At 39.4% G+C, this 17985-nt stretch overlaps 1 protein-coding gene across 2 annotated transcripts in view; it reads left to right on the top strand.

Moving 5' to 3' along the window:
• LOC126262837 (MAU2 chromatid cohesion factor homolog) overlaps positions 1 to 17782 on the top strand; it is a 199358-nt gene extending 181576 nt beyond the window's left edge. Inside the window, exons 10-11 of one of the 2 annotated variants that reach the window (XR_007546764.1) lie at positions 7292 to 7407; positions 16985 to 17122. Coding sequence is in view for 1 of the 2 variants with exons in the window: in XM_049959694.1 (XP_049815651.1) it covers positions 16985 to 17181 (197 nt within the window). In the remaining variant the exon portion in view is untranslated. Of the gene's footprint in view, positions 1 to 7291; positions 7408 to 16984 lie in introns of both variants that reach the window. The other variant, XM_049959694.1, reaches the window with a different exon arrangement.
• The last annotated feature ends 203 nt before the right edge of the window (positions 17783 to 17985 follow it).

Raw genomic sequence — 17985 nt, 5'->3', positions numbered from 1 at the left:
CACACATCACACCAGCAATTCTCGAAACATTTCAAAAACCATTTAAAGCTAAATTCACTGTAATTGTTCAGTATTGTTTGTGGAGCTCTGTTTTTGTGGGTAGTTTGTATGTTTGCCACTATGTTTAAGGCTTGTCCATTTGTGGCTCTGTGCAACACTTTGATGCTTTCATTTATCTTACATAGCTTATGCTTCCATGTTTTTTTAGTGTGTTGTCAACGCACCACAGTTCCTGTGATAGGAGTGCTCCATAAAACTTGCTTGAACTTGTTCCAGTTTGCCTTGTATAAAATTTTTCAAAGTTGTTGCAGTTTATTTTATGCATCTGTTGGCTAAAGGATCCATCTCTGTATAATTTTCTGAATAAGTTTACAGTGGACATCCCAGTTAGGCATAGGCTTTTGACCCTGACACTGAACTTTGTTTTGCAAGTTCTAACGTTTGGTGAGAGACCGTTTTAAAAAATTTTAATTTTTCGTCTTGTGTAACTTAATGTTGTAAACCTGTCACTAATCATGTTGCTTTACTTAATTACAGATCTGGTGATGTAGCCAAAATAGCGTTATAAATAAAGAAATATATTACGTGATATAGGCAGTTTTATTCACAAAATTAATATTTTTACATGTTAGTTTCATTGAATGAGTGTTGCATTTATTTTTTGCCACATTGTATCAGAACACAATTCCAAGAGACATCAGTTAGTGAAACTGTATGTGCTCAGGTAAATGCAACAACAAACGCATCTAAGTCATTCCAAAATCAGTTTTATATATATATATATATATCTAAAAAGAAAGATGATGAGACTTACCAAACAAAAGCGCTGGCAGGTCGATAGACACACAAACAAACACAAATATACACACAAAATTCAAGCTTTCGCAACAAACTGTTGCCTCATCAGGAAAGAGGGAAGGAGAGGGAAAGACGAAAGGATGTGGGTTTTAAGGGAGAGGGTAAGGAGTCATTCCAATCCCGGGAGCGGAAAGACTTACCTTAGGGGGAAAAAAGGACAGGTATACACTCGCACACACACACATATCCATCCACACATACAGACACAAGCAGACATGATGTCTGCTTGTGTCTGTCTGTATGTGTGGATGGATATGTGTGTGTGTGCGAGTGTATACCTGTCCTTTTTTCCCCCTAAGGTAAGTCTTTCCGCTCCCGGGATTGGAATGACTCCTTACCCTCTCCCTTAAAACCCACATCCTTTCGTCTTTCCCTCTCCTTCCCTCTTTCCTGATGAGGCAACAGTTTGTTGCGAAAGCTTGAATTTTGTGTGTATATTTGTGTTTGTTTGTGTGTCTATCGACCTGCCAGCGCTTTTGTTTGGTAAGTCTCATCATCTTTCTTTTTAGATATATTTTTTCCACGTGGAATGTTTCCCTCTGTTATATATATATATATATATATATATATATATATATATATATATATATATATATAGCTGTGTTCGTCTATTCTACCCGGACCATAAGAAATTTTACAGGTGTTCCAAATAGCATTTACCCATTAATGTCTTTCTCTTGTGTCGTCAGGTTATTTTCACTTGACTGAAACTGCAAATGAGTCTCTCTGAGACTAAATATTTAAACTAAAATAATCAGTTTTTGAAACTATAATAAAATCTACTCACCAAGCAGTGGCAGGAGAAAATACAAATAAAGGTTTAAGAATTGTGCAGCCTTTGAGAGCCTCCTCCTGGCAGAAGAGTTGAAGGGGAAGGGAGAGGGATCAAGAGAAGGACTGTCGCAGTTTAGGAAATGAGGAGTATTTGGAAAAGTCGCCCAGAACCCCAAGTCAGGGGAGACTTATCAGAAGGGATGAGAAGCAAACTTCCCCTTCAACCCTCCTGCCAGAAGATAGAGCCACTGGCTTTGAAAGATTGCATATTTCTTTAACCTTTATATATTTTTTCGCATATCACTGCGTGGTGAGCAGATTTTTTTTATCTGTCTAATTACATCAAAGATATAAACTGTTCACTATGAACCAGTTGTAGTCATTGTCTTTGTCTAGTATGGTAAATTTTGATCCTGTGATTAGTTTTCTTATGTATTTTGCAGTCACTATTGTTTTTTAATAGTACTGAAAAGCAATCAAGATTCATTTACGTAGATTAACAACAGCAGTGGAACCATTAGTTACTCCATAATTTTTATGATCTATCATTCTGAGTGTAATTTTTATTCCTGTCATGCAGTTTGTCAACGTGACATTGCACTCTGTTATCAAAGTACTGCTTCAACCGTGTAAGATAAATGACATCATAATATTAAGTGTATATCGAGCACCTGCAGGTAACTTTAATCTGTTTGTCAACCACCTTGAAGCTGTACTGGCCCATTTAACAACCAAAAACAAAGAAATAGTGGTTGCTGGTGATTTCAATGTAGATTTCCTTAAAGACTCTCCCAATAAGAACTTGTTTGAGTTAGTAACACTATCATTCAACTTAATTCCCACAGTAAAGTTCCCCACTAGGATAGCCACTTGCTCACAAACAGCCATTGATAATATCTTTATAGAAAAGTCCAATGAACAAAATTATATTACAAAACCAATAGTCAATGGCCTCTCAGACCATGACATGCAGTTCCTTCTGTTAAATGTTAATACTGAACAGGATATAAAATCTGTTAAATCTGAGCTCAAAAGGGTAATCAGTAAGCCAAAAATTGATTATTTTAGGACACTCCTCAGAGACATTCACTGGACTGATGTTTACAGCATTCATGGCATGAATGAAAAATATAACATTTTTGCTAATAAAGTGCTTACCTTATTCGAACACTGCTTTCCCCCAAAACTTACCAAGGTTAGAGCAAAGTCTACAAAGAAGCCATGGATTACTCGAGGAATAGGGGTATCTTGTAAAACAAAAAGAAAACTGTATCTGTCACTCCGAAACATTTCCAATGTTGATGCTATAGCACATTATAAGAAATACTGCAAAATATTAAAGACTGTAATACGGATGTCAAAGCAAGTATATTACAAGGAAAAGATAGTCATATCAGATAACAAAATAAAGACAATATGGGATATAGTGAAGGAGGAGACCGGTAGAACCAGGCATGAAGAGGAACAAATAGCATTAAGAGTAAATGATACATTGGTGACAGATGTGTATAGTGTTGCAGAACTTTTTAACAAACATTTTATAACTGTTACTGACAAGATGGGGTTGTCAGGTTCGGTAGATGCTGCTATGGATTACCTTAGACCAGACATTTCAAGTAACTTCCTTAATATGAATTTGACCCCCACTACCCCAACAGAAATAATGTCCATCATACAATCTTTAAAATCAAAAACATCTAGTGGGTATGATGAAATATCAACAAAGTTAATTAAAGAATGTGATTCTGAGCTAAGTAACATATTAAGCTATCTGTGTAACCAGTCGTTTATTAGTGGAATATTTCCTGAATGGCTGAAATATGCTGAAGTTAAGCCACTGTTTAAGAAGGGAGATAAAGAAATAGCATCAAATTTCCGTCCAATTTCACTGTTGCCAGCATTCTCAAAAATTTTCGAAAAAGTAATGTACAGTCGTCTTTATAACCATCTTATCTCAAATAACATACTGTCAAAGTCACAGTTTGGATTTCTAAAAGGTTCTGATATTGAGAAGGCTATCTACACTTACAGTGAAAATGTGCTTAATTCATTAGACAAAAAATTGCAGGCAACTGGTATATTTTGTGATCTGTCAAAGGCATTTGACTGTGTAAATCACAATATCCTTTTAAGTAAACTAGAATATTATAGTATAACAGGAAATGCTGCAAAATGGTTCAAATCTTATATCTCTGGCAGGAAACAAAGGGTGTTATTAGGAAAGAGACATGTATCAAGCTATCAGGCCTCATCCAACTGGGAACTAATTACATGTGGGGTCCCACAAGGTTCCATTTTGGGGCCCTTACTATTTCTTGTGTATATCAATGACCTTTCATCAGTAACATTACCAGATGCCAAGTTTGTTTTGTTTGCCGATGACACAAACATTGCAATAAATAGCAAGTCAAATGTAGTCTTAGAAAGATCAGCCAATAAAATATTTGTGGAAATTAATCACTGGTTCCTAGCCAATTCTTTGTCACTAAACTTTGAAAAAACACACTACATGCAGTTCAGAACTTGTAAGGGGTGTCCCAAGAGTATATGTCTAACATACGATGACAAGAAGATAGAAGAAGTGGACAGTGTTAAATTCTTGGGATTACAGCTTGATAATAAATTCAACTGGGAGGAGCACACCACAGAACTGCTGAAGCGTCTTAACAAATCTCTGTTTGCAATGCGAATTTTGTCAGACATAGGGGATATAAAAATGAAAAAGCTGGCATACTATGCTTACTTTCATTCCATAATGTCATATGGGATTATTTTTTGGGGTAATTCATCAAGCCAAGCTAAAGTTTTCCGGGCACAAAAACGTGCAGTGAGAGTTATATGTGGTGTGAACTCAAGAACATCCTGCAGAAGCCTGTTTAGGGAACTAGGGATACTAACTACTGCTTCCCAATATATTTATTCCTTAATGAAATTTGTCATTAAAAATATATCACTTTTTCAAACCAACAGCTCAATTCATGGAATCAATACTAGAAATAAGAATAATCTTCACAAGGATTTAAAGTCACTTAGTCTTGTACAAAAAGGTGTGCATTATTCAGGAACACACATTTTCAATAACTTGCCAGCAGCCATAAAAATCTTAATAACCAATGAAATTCAGTTTAAGAGAAGCCTAAAGGATTTATTGGTGGCCAACTCCTTCTACTCCATTGATGAATTTCTTAGTAAAACCAACTGATTTGTATATAAGTACAACATAACTTCTGCACAATTTCAGTGCAGTAATGTGTTCATTGAAAATGTGTGTGTGTGTGTGTGTGTGTGTGTGTGTGTGTGTGTGTGTTAGTATAATCTAACTTCTGCACCATTTCAGTGCAGTAATGTGTTCATTGTAAATAAGTATTACAGTAGTTGTATTACCTTATAAATAAATAAAAAACTTTTTTATTTTAAATTCAGTGCATTAGTATTTGTAAAATTACTCTTAGTGTTCATTAAAAAATGACGATCATTCCACTTGGGACCTGTGGAATGGTACATTAGCTTATTTGTTTTAATTGTAAATATTTGTCATGTATTGTTGTTTTTCTGACATGTTCCACATCCTGGAGGACCTCCTCACTACGGATCAATTGGAATGAAAGTAAATCTAATCTAATCTAATCTAATTAATACCATTGAATTTTGTAATACAATCAATTGAGAGCCCTGACAATGTCAATGAGAATACCAATAGGATAATGTTATAATTTGACTATTAGTTTTGTTAATACTTAATTTGTGAAAATCCATTACAGAAGCCAGATTGAAGGAACAGTTAGAAAGTTATGTCATTGAGGATTCTATCAAGTAAATACAAGATTTTAGTGCCCTGTTAGAAATGTTGTCATAACCTCAAGTAGTGCTTCCAGAAGAATTATCCATTTCTAGCAGCATAATGATCTGTGATGTAAGCAGTTCTGAATGCAGTTGTATCTGGTTGTTTTGTACAAGGTAGAATCTTTTCTGCCACTGTGTACTGTATCAGTGTTTTGACTCCAATTATCCATTCACTACAAGTTCTTCAATTGCTTTAGTGCAATTTCTGTAATTGGGAAAATCTTCTCTTCTGTGACCATCAGCCAGATCAAACTCCTGTGTTAGAATAACCATTGGCCTAGAAGAGTGACCAGCGTGAACGGTGGTCCTTCCTAAACCCAGAATAGGCGAGTGCCATGATTTACCAGCCCCAAAAATGTAGAAATAACATGCACATGAAATGCAGGAGAGACCTACATATCATTCGGATGGGCCCTCCTGATGCTGTATTATAATGTTGAAGGTACAAACTCTCACTCATTGAGATTCCAAGTGCTGCCCACACTGTGGTGTATAGACTTCTCTTTTCTAGTTATATTTTATGTCTCTCTGTTCATAGTTACATCCACACAATACAGCAAATTTTCCTAGTATCAGTGTGTCTTCAGTCAGCTTTAAATCATTCTCTCCTATTAATTCATTTGTCATCAGTGTTAATCAAGAATATACTCAAAAATATCTTCAGTGTATGTCGGCACAGACTGCTTAAAATACACGTTAAATACCAGCACTATATGATGAAGATGGGGCTCGGCAGTCTGTGGGCTGGGTGGAAAGTTGCTATTTCCCCTCTCCGAATTTTCTCCCATTAACAATAAGGAGTAGTTAAACACATAGTACTTGCATCACAGTCCATATTTAACCCTTTACTGTTTTGATATACAATAATGATAATATTATTTAACTTGTAAAATATGTTAAAGAGGACAATTTTAATCTTACTGAGAGACTGGAAACGCACTTTTCAGTGAAGGTAGGGAAACAGAAGATAGTGGGAGAGTTGAGTATTGGCAAGCAATATGACAGGGGAGAAAGATTTATAGAATTCTGCATTGGGCAGTTAGATGTTGTGAATACACTTTTCGAAATTCTTGGACAAAGAAGAGGCCAGGAATCAGAGAAGATCTCAGGTGAAATGCTGAGACTGAGAAAAGTTAAAGAAACCTCAGACATGCTTTGAAAGAACATGTGACAAAATAACATTTCAAAGAGTGAAAAGGTCAAACAGATCAAATGACTTTAAGAGAAATGTAGTAAATACAGCAGAAATGTACTAGGTTTGAAAACAGCAGCCATGGATAACAAATGAGATACTGCAATTAATAAAGAAACGACAGAAATATGGTACGTGACAGCAACAATATAGGGCACTCAGGAATGTCATCAAGAGATTTAGAAAAGTTAAATGAGAAAGGAGGGAGGAAAAATGTCATGAGATATATACAAGATCAAAACAGGGTAATGTACTGGCCACACACTTGATAATTAATAATCACTATATGGCTCACTAGCGATGAGAGCAAACAAATGAAAACAATTGACCCATTCGGTTGTAGTTTTATGCATTAGTTGAAGTATCCATCCTTCTTTTGGATGATACCAGTCTATGGGACAGCTAAATGAAAGCAGTTGTTAGTTGTTATAGTTTTATGTATCAGTTGGTGGACTGTTATTAATAATTCTTTCTTTAGAGTGAGACCACTCTGTGAAAGCAACTGAAAACAACCAACATAATCACTTGTAGTTTTACAAATGCATTATTCATTTTTCTTTTCAAGTGGAATTAGTCTGTTGGTTGGACCTTGTATTCATTCTATCAACTAAAACCACATTTTAGTGTTTTAGTTGCTGAGATGTCCATTCATTCTTCTGAGTGAAACCAGTCAGGTTGAACTAAAGCAGTCGTATACAACTGGGGTATGCTACCTCCGGAAAGGACCACTATCCCTGGAGGTATGTGATGACATCTCTGGGGATACACGAATGTTAAAATAAGCATTATACATCTAATTATGTACTGAATAGATTTATCTTCATTTTGTCATTTAAAGCTGATTAATATATTGCTGTGGATTAAGTTGCTCCAAGTGCAGTTAACACATAACTGATGAAGGTAATGTATCATTAGGGGTACAAAGTTGAGTATAAAAGTCCCCTCCAGGTGGCTTGCATCTCTTTTGTATGTGGCATGTGCTTGCCCACCATGGGGCCTCACTCCTCGAAGTGCTACTTCCTTTTCTGTGCTTCAAGTCTGTCTTTCTCCCCGCTCCCCCCTGTACCTTTCCATTGGATGGTCTTCTTAGTGCCGATCGTGCTTAGATCTGGTGTGTGTTTTGGACACTCATTTTCTTACCTTCCGGTCTTCTACAACATTTTATTATTAATTACATGGTCCCCTTTTTGGATTTAACTTGCTACTTCTTTTCTAAATTTTACATAAGTTCGGATCATGTAAGGAACGTTGCCCAGAGTGGCGTATATTTCAACTTTGCGCTCTTCTCTCCTTCTGTGCTTTTCAGCCTTCTTTCTTGCAATGGTACTATGCCCAAAACCTAGCACAATAACCATTCCATTCGTTGTGGGAGAATCGTCATGTACGTGCACGGTTGTAGCCCCCTGACAACACAGGATTGCACTACTGGTGCCAAGCTGGAATCTCCCCACTCAAGCCAGGTAGTATGTGCTCATCATGGCTGGAGTACAGGGATTCTGGGCAACATTTAACCAATCAAGTAACCATTGCTGTGGCTGGGTGGCACCTGTGGGGAGGGCCCCTATTCGGAGTGGTTGGGACCGTGGCAGAAGATTAGCATGAAGTGAATTAAGCTTTCTTCTGCTGGTGACCACACTTTCCCAGCAGTCACTTCTGAAGCTAAGACACATTACATTATAGAGAAGTACAACCCTTTGCCTGGCTGTGCCACAGGAGGGACGTAGGGCTCAAAGACAAGGTGAGAAATACACCGCTCAGTACTTTGTTCTAGAACGGACGAAGATTCCTTTTTACCACAAAGTCATTCTTGTTCATTAAACACCTCGAGGATAGGTTTGGGAAAGTGGCAGCTGTCAGAATATGGTACAGTGTATTATTTTCCATTAAGATCTCCTTTTACTGACTGATGATGAGCTGCCTGCTAATCCGGAGCAATGAGGTGTGCATTTGTCCATTGTATCCAATGGAGGCCAAACATGACAGAGTGGATACTTGAGCCTTCATCTAGGCTTTTGAAGGTGACTTTTTGCCAGAGAAGGTCAGGGTGATGGTGTATTATTGTGATGTCAAGCTGTACATTCCTCCTCCCAGTGCTGCAAATGCATATGATTTGGACACATCATCGTGTGGCAATGCCAGCCCCATATGTAGGGATTGTGGATGTCAGTTGCACACAAATGCGCCTTGTACTCCTCTTCCCATCTTTGTCAACTGCAGGGAGCCCTTTTCCCCAGACTGCACCATTTTAAACTAGAAAAGGATATCCATGAATACAAGACCTTTGACCACGCCACATGTCAAAAGGCCAAGAAGAAATATGAGCATTTACAATCCCACAGTGTACAACTATGATAATCTTTAGTGACCGTGCCATCACCCTCAGTGTCTTGAACACTTGGCCGTCAGGGCCACTCGACGACATGAGACTTTCACTGACTACAGAAGAGCGTTAGGTGGCGTTTTCTCACACGTTCTGCATTCTGCCTACAGCAAACACGTGCTATTTAGTATGACTTTGGAGACTGTGGCTCTTTGTGTGAAGGCATCTCTGGAATTTACCATATGCAATGTGTATCTCCCTCCCAACGATGGAGTGTCCCAGAATGTGTTGTCTGCACTGTTTTCTCAGCTCCCCCCACCCTTTCAAATATTGCGTGACTTCAATGCGTGCAACCATTTGTGGGGTGGAACTATGACCACAGGCTGCTGTAAAGCTGTTGAAAACTTGCTCGCGGACCTCATCCTTTGTCTCTTGAATACTGATGTTCTCACACACTTCAGTGTGGAATATTGGTCTTATTCATCCATTGACCTTTCCATTTGCAGCCTAGGTCTTCCCCCATTGGAGTATCCATGATGACCTGTGTGATAGTGACCATTTTCTGATCATTTTGGCACTCCCTCAGCATCACTTAAGTGGGCATCCATCCAGATGGGCTATCTCCAAGGCTTATTGGGATGCTTTCACAACTGCCGTCAACCTTTGCAGCCCGCCACATGGAGGTATTGATGAGGTTGTTCAGTGCGCAACAGCATCCATTCTATCAGCGTGCAACAGCATCCATTCTATCGGCAGCTTACTCAGCTATCCCCTCTTCCTCGGAATCCCCCCACTGGAAGATCTTGGAGAACCCTCAAAATTGCCATGGCCATTAGAGATCGCAAGTGGGCTCTCCAGTGCTGTAAGCATCTGTTGATGGAGCACATCATTGCCTTTAAACAGCTCCTTGCCCAGGTCTGCCATCTCATAAAATGACAGAAACAAACATGCTAGGAGTGGTATGTTGCTACCATTGGATCACTTAGCCCTTCTTTGCAAGTTTGGGCAAAGATTCGACACCTTATGGACACCAGTACCCCATGGGTGTACTAGGTGTCAGTGTGAATGGTAATGTGTATGCTGATCCACATCCTATTGCTGAACATTCTGCTTTTCATTATGCTCAAGCCTCTGCATCTGAGAATTATCAGACTGTGTTTCATGTCCACAAACAGTGGGTAGATTGACTTCCTTTGCCATTTATTACACATCACCTGAAACCTTACAGTGGTTTGCCAGCATCATTTCCTTGCCATTTTCAACCATATCTGGAATAAGGGCGAGTTCCCATCCCATGGCGAAAAAGTGTAATTGTCCCAGTACTGAAACCAGGTAAACACCCACTGGAAATGGACACCTATTGTTCAGTTAGCCACTCTGATGTTCTCTACAAGTTGCTCAAATGTATGGTGAGCTGACGACTGTGTTGTTTCCTTGAGTCTTGGTGTCTTTTTTCCAGAGCAGTTTTTGCCAAGGCTGTTCTACTGCTGACAATTTGGTCAACCAAGAGTCTATTTGGCCAGCTTTTGCCTGGTGTCAACATATTATTGCTGTCGTCTTCAATTTGCATAGGACTTATGACATCACATGCCATCACGACATGCTAGTTACTCTCCATGAATGGGGTCTCAAGGACCAACACCCAATTTTTTTCTGGAACTTCTCACCTCACCGAACTTTCCAGATTCAAGTTGCTGCTGTCATATTACTCCTCATATATAAAAGAATGGGGTCCCACAGGACACTGTAGTGAGTGTCCCACTTTTCTAGTGGCTATTAATGGTCTTAACTGCAGCTGTAAGGTCTACAGTTTCACCCTCCCTGTATGCTGATGACTTTTGTATCTAATGAATGCTGACTGCAGGGTGCCATATGAAAGGTTCAGTCCTGGGCTCTCACCCATCGCTTCCAGCTTTACACCACCAAGACACATTTAGTGCACTTCTTTCATCTTCGTACTGTTCATCCCCAACCAGAACTCTGCCACAGTGACCAAATACTCACTTTGATGAAGTCTTATCATATTTTAGGATTGGTCTTCAGTGCCCAGTTGATGTGGCTTCCGCATCTTAAGTGAACTTCCTGGTTACACTTAACACTCTATGCTGTCTTAGTAACAGCAGCTGGGGAGCAGACCACACTACAGTTTTGCAGCTCTATGAATCTTTGATCCTACTGCGTCTTGATTATGGGGGCCGGGCATACGGCTCAGCTTCGCCTTCAGCATTGTGGATTCTAGAACCAGTACACCATTGTGGGTCCCCTTTTGCAACAGGTGCCTTTCGTACAAGCCCTACGAACAGCCTGCTCATAAAGTCTGGCATTCCTTCCCTACATATTGAGTACCAACAACTGCTGCTTATCTATGCAGTACATATTCACAGCTCTCCTGTGCATCACACCTACCATGCCCTTTTTCCTAGCAGGAAGATGTACCGCCCACAATAAAGGCCAAGGTCTGAAGTCACGATTGCAGTTTGCATAAGAGTCACTGCTGTAAACTCCTCTTTCCCCCCACCCCCACCCCCCCCCCCACTGTCGCCTCTTGTCCTGGGAGAAATCCTGTGCGTCCCCATAGTGTGTACCCATTCAATGGATCTGGCTTGACCTCTCATTTGGGTCGAAAGTCTGAGTAAACCCTATGGATTTTCTCCGACTGTTCCTGGACATGCTTGACACATTTCCGGAGTCTCTACAGTCAACAGTCACACTGGTTTTGTTGGCACACATGCAATATGTAGTGTATTCACAGCGGACTTGGTGGCTGTAGCTTGAGTCCCCCTCAGCCACCTGTGTTTTTGCACTGGAGATTGTTCTTAATCTGCAAAATCCCTTGAGTAGTCTTCAGGCTGTCGACCAGTGCTACCCTCCACACCCATTAGTTGTGACTAGCCAGGATCTCCTGCATGACTTTCACCACACTGGACAGTCAGTGATCTTTTTATAGACCCCTTTTTCTCTGAGTAAATTGTGAATCGTAAAGGAGACAACAACCATGTGGTAGTCTTCCCTTTGTTTTTCTCACAGGGAATCTACTGCCCTCTGTCGGCTTCATATTGGCCAGACCTTACTGACCCAGGGTCACATACTCTGATGTGCGGATCCAGCCACTGTTGACAAGGTGCCTGTCTCTGAAGACTCGTGCTGTAAGGAGTCACCCTCATTCTGCCAACAGCATTGTCAAAGACAGCAGGAAGCGGACAGAGATTCAGGGCGATCTCTTCAGCTTGGGGTGTGAAACTCCCCCTAAAAGGCAGAAGAATCAACAATGATCAGTGGCATGACAATGCAGAAGGCAATGAAAAAAATGAAATGATCATATGGCATTGTTGGCCAGGAGGTCCCATTCGGGTTCGGTGCCAAGTGCAAGTCTTATTTCAGATGGCGCCTCATTGGGCGACTTGCAGCCGATGCTGAGGATGAAATGATGATGAGGACAACACAACACCCAGTGCACGAGCGTAGAAAATCTCTTCAACCTGGCTGGGAATCGAACCTGGGCCAGTTGCATGGGAGGCAAGCACATTACCTCCCGGCCAAGCAGGCAGACAGAAGGCAATGGAAACCACTGCATTAAACATGTACAATACCGGTAGAATCGAAAAAAAAAATCACCAACATTGTCTTCACCTTCAACTGACTTTGCCGTGCTTTTTTCGGTCTTGGTGAACCTGGAGTCTACCACTGCGACGACTGCACTCTGGTTTCAGGATCATATCCATATACCCATGATTCGTCATTTATAATTACCCTATTTAACAAATCTGGGTCATTTTTAGTCCGATTAATCAGTTCTTGGCAAACTTTGAATCGGTATTGTCTCTGGTCACTTGACAATACTTTTGGAATGAATTTTGCGGACACTCGACTCATGTTCAGATCTTCAGTTAAAATTGACTGAACTGCATAGAAACTTAATTTCAGTTCATCAGCCTTCTCCCTAATTGTAAGTCTACGATCAGAGTGCACTAAGTTGCAAACTTTCACAACATTTTCATTTGTTTTTGAGGTGGAAGGACGGCTAGACCATGGTTCACTTTCAAATGATTCGCGGCCATTTTTAAAGATGTTGTACCAGACAAAAACATTTGTCTGGCCCAATTATCTCCAAAAACTCGTTGCTCCGTTTTTACATCCATTTTCATGCAGACAGAATCTGGCAACAAGCCCTAACAGACCCACACTCAACCAGCTGCCACAACGAACTGTATAAAGGAAACACAGCGTCCTGTCAGAGGGCGTTCAAGGACAAGGCAATGACTCACTCACCACTCTCTGTGTACCTGCCCGCCAAACCAGTTAGCAGTAGCGTATCCATTCTTAAAACTTTCCAATTACACCTTGTACCTATTGCAACTGTGCAGTTAAAATGCCTCCTTGAAGCTATTTGATGACCGCAGGTGAAAAAACAGACAATTAGGGGGGATATGTGTTAAGACATCAGGGAATAACTTCTGTGGTCTTAGAGGGAGCAGTAGATGGTAAAAACTGTAGGGGAAGATAGAAATTGGAATACATCGCAAAAATAAAAGATTTGCTGATGATAGTGCAGCAGCCATGAAAAGTGAAAACACATTGAGTCAGGTGTTCAATAAAATGAAACGAAACATGCTTGGTGATTTCTATAACATGCACACAAAATAATTGTTTTTGTAGGGGGAGGGTGGAGGGGGGCGCTACTGGATGGAGAAGCTCAATTACGGTAAGTGAGTGAGGTCAAAGAGGTGGACAATTTTTTTAATCTCATCAGAAGGAAAATGCAAGTGAGACAGACATTATAACAGCTGCTGAAAGCAAAACAGTTTTTTTATAGAAAAGAAACAGCTACCATCCAAAAATATAGGCCAGGAAAAAAAGAACTGTATTTGATGTGTAACTCTGCTATGGGCATGAAATACAGATAAAGAGAAAGACAGACGAACAGTTAGAAATGTGGTGTTCTAGGAGACTTTGAAATCAGAAAAAAATGAAGACTCCCAGCAACAATCCAGTGGGAGATAATATCTAATAAAAAAACATAGTGAAATGAAGACAGAATGATTAGATGCATGTTCTCACATGATTGCTGAAAACTGTAGCTAAAGGAATGGAGGATGGAAAGGATCACTGGGGCATGCTTAATATAAGTATATAAGGCAGAGCTCAGTTACCCTCACAGAATATATAAACGGTACTTTTCCATTGTAGCAAATGCTTAAATGATGTGGGTTAGCAAAATTTAAACTGAAACTGTCTTATATAATGGCTTGTTCAATGATAATACTACATTATCTACAGCCATTATTTGGATAAAAGCTGACTCCAGACTTTTCCAAGTATTACAGAGTGTTAGGGGTATATTTGCAGATAATTCTATTGATGACCGAGGACAGTGTACTGATTAACATTGCATCAGTATTTACTTCATTTGCAGACTAATAATTATAGCTTTCATAAGTAGTTTGTTCTTTAGGTTGGTTAGGACATCCAGGTACACATGTCACAGAAAGCCATTAATTTTTTATTTTCCCCTGGACAGCAGGTCAAGTATCCAAGTGTGGGCACTAAATAGTTAGTATATACTGATAGTCGTAGCCCACGCCACCGTGCATTTACAACCGTGAAGAAACATAAGGTAGTCAATTATGTGAAATGTTTGCGGGGAGATTGTTAGATACAGAAAAAAAACCTATGTATTAAGGTACCAATGGTCACAATATCTGTACCTATATCCGTAACAACCTGTATGTACCCTTCTTGCTCTTGCATGATTTTCAAAGTCACCAACCTGCCTGTTATCGTCGTCGTCTCAGTGGTTTCATCTTCTCTTGGAATCCAGTAAAAAACTTCTTGGGCTACGTCTCGTCCACCTCTCTGTTTCACGATCCACTCACTTGTTTTCATGTGTCTACTAGCAATTCCCAATATTCAACTTTCCATTACTCACTGTGCAACCCTCGACTATTAGATGATTTTCACATTTAAAGTGTTTGTATCACTACCATATTCAAAACTTGTAAAACACATATTACAATCATCTTTTCAGACATGCCAGATGTTAATTTGGAAAACTTTAAAAGTACCAGTTTTTCCTCTTCATCTAGGTCATGTCTTAAACTGCCACAAATCCAGACAGGTTCTTTGACTTTGTTAATTTGTGCGAATCACTGGAATAACATTAAAGAAATTGCTCTTACAATATCACTGCACAAAATGTTATTTGATATCCAGTGTTAGCAGTGATGAAACACAAATAACTAGTGAGTCCCGACACAAATTGCATACATAGTATGCCACAAAATACTCCCTTCAGGACCAAGAAGGTAAGTATTACACTTTTGTCAGCCAGTGAAGATGACAATACTGAGTAGAAACATGAAAGGAAGTGCCAGTATGCCTCATTAATGTCACAGGGCCCATATCAGCATGTGAAGAGAGTAAAGTGTGCAGAATGATCCGGTTTCCATAACATGGCTTCAGTCTGTACAATAATTGCTACACTGTAAGTAGTGTTTATGTGGACCTAGTGGATATGAGAGACTCGTATGCAGCACAACATAATGTGATCACAGCATGTAATGACTGCCAGCTGAACACAAGGTCATAACAGACAGTTCAGTATTTTTTGACAACATTGGGGCACTGTAATGGATTTGAAACTTTCTGCACTGATTCAGATTTGTCTACTGGGAGATGAATGGATGTTATTCATACAATAGTCGGCTTCCATTGTTCAGAAACTTTGAAGTGCTACAGACTGCAGTAGACATACTAACAATGTCACTTGTATGTTGAATGGCAAAATGTCGCCCCCACCCTTTCCCAGTGTAGTCCCACTACAACATGTGCTTTAGTGGAGACTGCATTAATATGAACTTTTGTAGCACCTGAGGTATTGCAGCTCCCCACACCATATTTCAGCAAAATAATGCCCATTCAGTTCTGTTGAGTGTTGCATCACAAGAATTCAAAGAATGAAAGCTACTGAACTTTAGTCTGCATGTCACCAGTTGAATATGTCTGGGCTACAGCTGAGTGGCAGCTTGTTACTTCATAGCACCCCACTGTCGATGCTTGTGAACTCACATGCAAACCAAATGGAGAGAAATATCCAGATCAGCTTTGATGCCAAGTTATGAGGTATGGAGGCTCTGACCACACTGTGTTGGGGCTTCATTTCATACTGAATTGTTAAGACATTGTGTAGAGTTTTACAAACAATTTAAAGTTTACCAAATTGATTTTTTGTTTTCTCAGCTTAAATATGAATTAACACTTGCTTTGTGATGTATTTCAAAGTGTTTCATTTTTGGTGCCAGTATCTCAACATTAACAGGAAAATACACAGGAGCCTCTGCATTGGCTGTAAACAATGATTTTGATGTCTTTGTTTGGTTTCTTTTGCAACTTTATTTGTGTACAAAGTGTGAAAGAGTCAAACTTATCAATAGTTTTTGGATGAAGGATTGTAGTTTAAAACAAATATTTTTCACTGAATTTGTTAGATATCCCTTTCATATGTTCTGCCTTATTTTTGAACATTTATATGCAGTGTTGCAGCACCATAACATTCTTTACTGTTTTATTGTTGTAATTTCATGTAGACAAAAAACACACACACACACACACACACACACACACACACACAGAAGAAAGGTCTCCCTTCAAATATAAGTAACTTACCTGAAAGTAATTCTACTTAAAGGTACTTCCTCATATTGCATACTGAACTGTTTTGTCATGTCATGTGAATTCAGACTTTTGATATCCAAAAAGTATCCTGACATCAAAATTTGTGAGGTATAGTCCTGTAAAACGACTATCAGTAATAGTACGCATCAAGATTTTGTATATATTTTTGTGGTAGCTAAGTGAAGAGTTGCATACTGAGGGGAACAGCAAGAAGTGTGGACCATCTCCTCCTCCGATGGTTTTCCATGTTTTATATTAACTCAGCACTGGTGTGTTATTTTCTCAAAATTCTGACTGCAATTTTCCCTCCCTTTTTTTTTTTTTAGATCTGTACAGGCTTTGTGGTGATCCTGTAAGGGAGAATGAAGCATTCCAGATGCATTGTAATTACTCACAGATGCTTCTGAAGGACCATTTCCAGTCATCGCAATTGCCAGAACATGTTTTAATAACGTGGAAAGAGGGAAATGTTCCAGTGATTACAGGTAACCCAGCTAGTACATCAAGTTCGTTACTAGTATGAAGGTGACAACTAGTTCCAACACTGGTGATGTGTTGCCTTCAAGACAGTTTGGTTACACCCCAGGAAAACTGAAGAAGATTTAATATCGACTGTTGCCACTGCGAGAAAAAGACGTGTACAGTAACTTCTTGTGTGTACAGTGCAATCATAATGGTTACGGGTGTGTGTGAATAACATTGCAAGCAGATTCCAGATAACACAAATAAAATTATAGAGACTGCACAGAGAGGCTTTATCAAGGGAATCTCCATTGTATTACTGACTGAAGCATCACAGGAAGTTGATAATATGTGCTGTTGTTGATATTTATATCTTTCTTCACTTACTGCATAACGCTTATTCCTGCCAAGGACAATGTGAGCAGTATTATTAATTCATGTTTAAAATGTGATCTGTTAAGAAGTACCATGACATCTCAGTTTCAGATTCTTAAATGTCAGCATCATATCTGTAATTTCAAAACATCGAGCCTGCACTGTTGTGTGGCTGTATACAAAGTGGCCTTAATTTTTTTAAAGAAATGAACTATGCTAGATATAAGAACTGACTGGTATGGTTTGTGTAAATATTTCCTATTTATATAAAAAGATCGGTTAAAGAGCTCGTTTTGGAGATACTCTGGTGATGTGAGTTTTATTATGCCCTACTTATTTTAAATCATTCTCTCTCTCTCTCTCTCTCTCTCTCTCTCTCTCTCTCTCTCTCTCTCTCTCTCTCTCACCCCCCCCCCCCCATCTCCCTCTCCCCACCTACTAAAAATGTTTATATGAAGCAAACGTTCCACATTGAAACAGTTTTCCTTAC

This window comes from Schistocerca nitens, chromosome 6, assembly GCF_023898315.1.
Source record: "Schistocerca nitens isolate TAMUIC-IGC-003100 chromosome 6, iqSchNite1.1, whole genome shotgun sequence".
Lineage (NCBI taxonomy): Eukaryota > Metazoa > Arthropoda > Insecta > Orthoptera > Acrididae > Schistocerca > Schistocerca nitens.
Note: the sequence above shows the minus strand (reverse complement) of the source record. Positions and strands in the feature narration are given on the sequence as shown.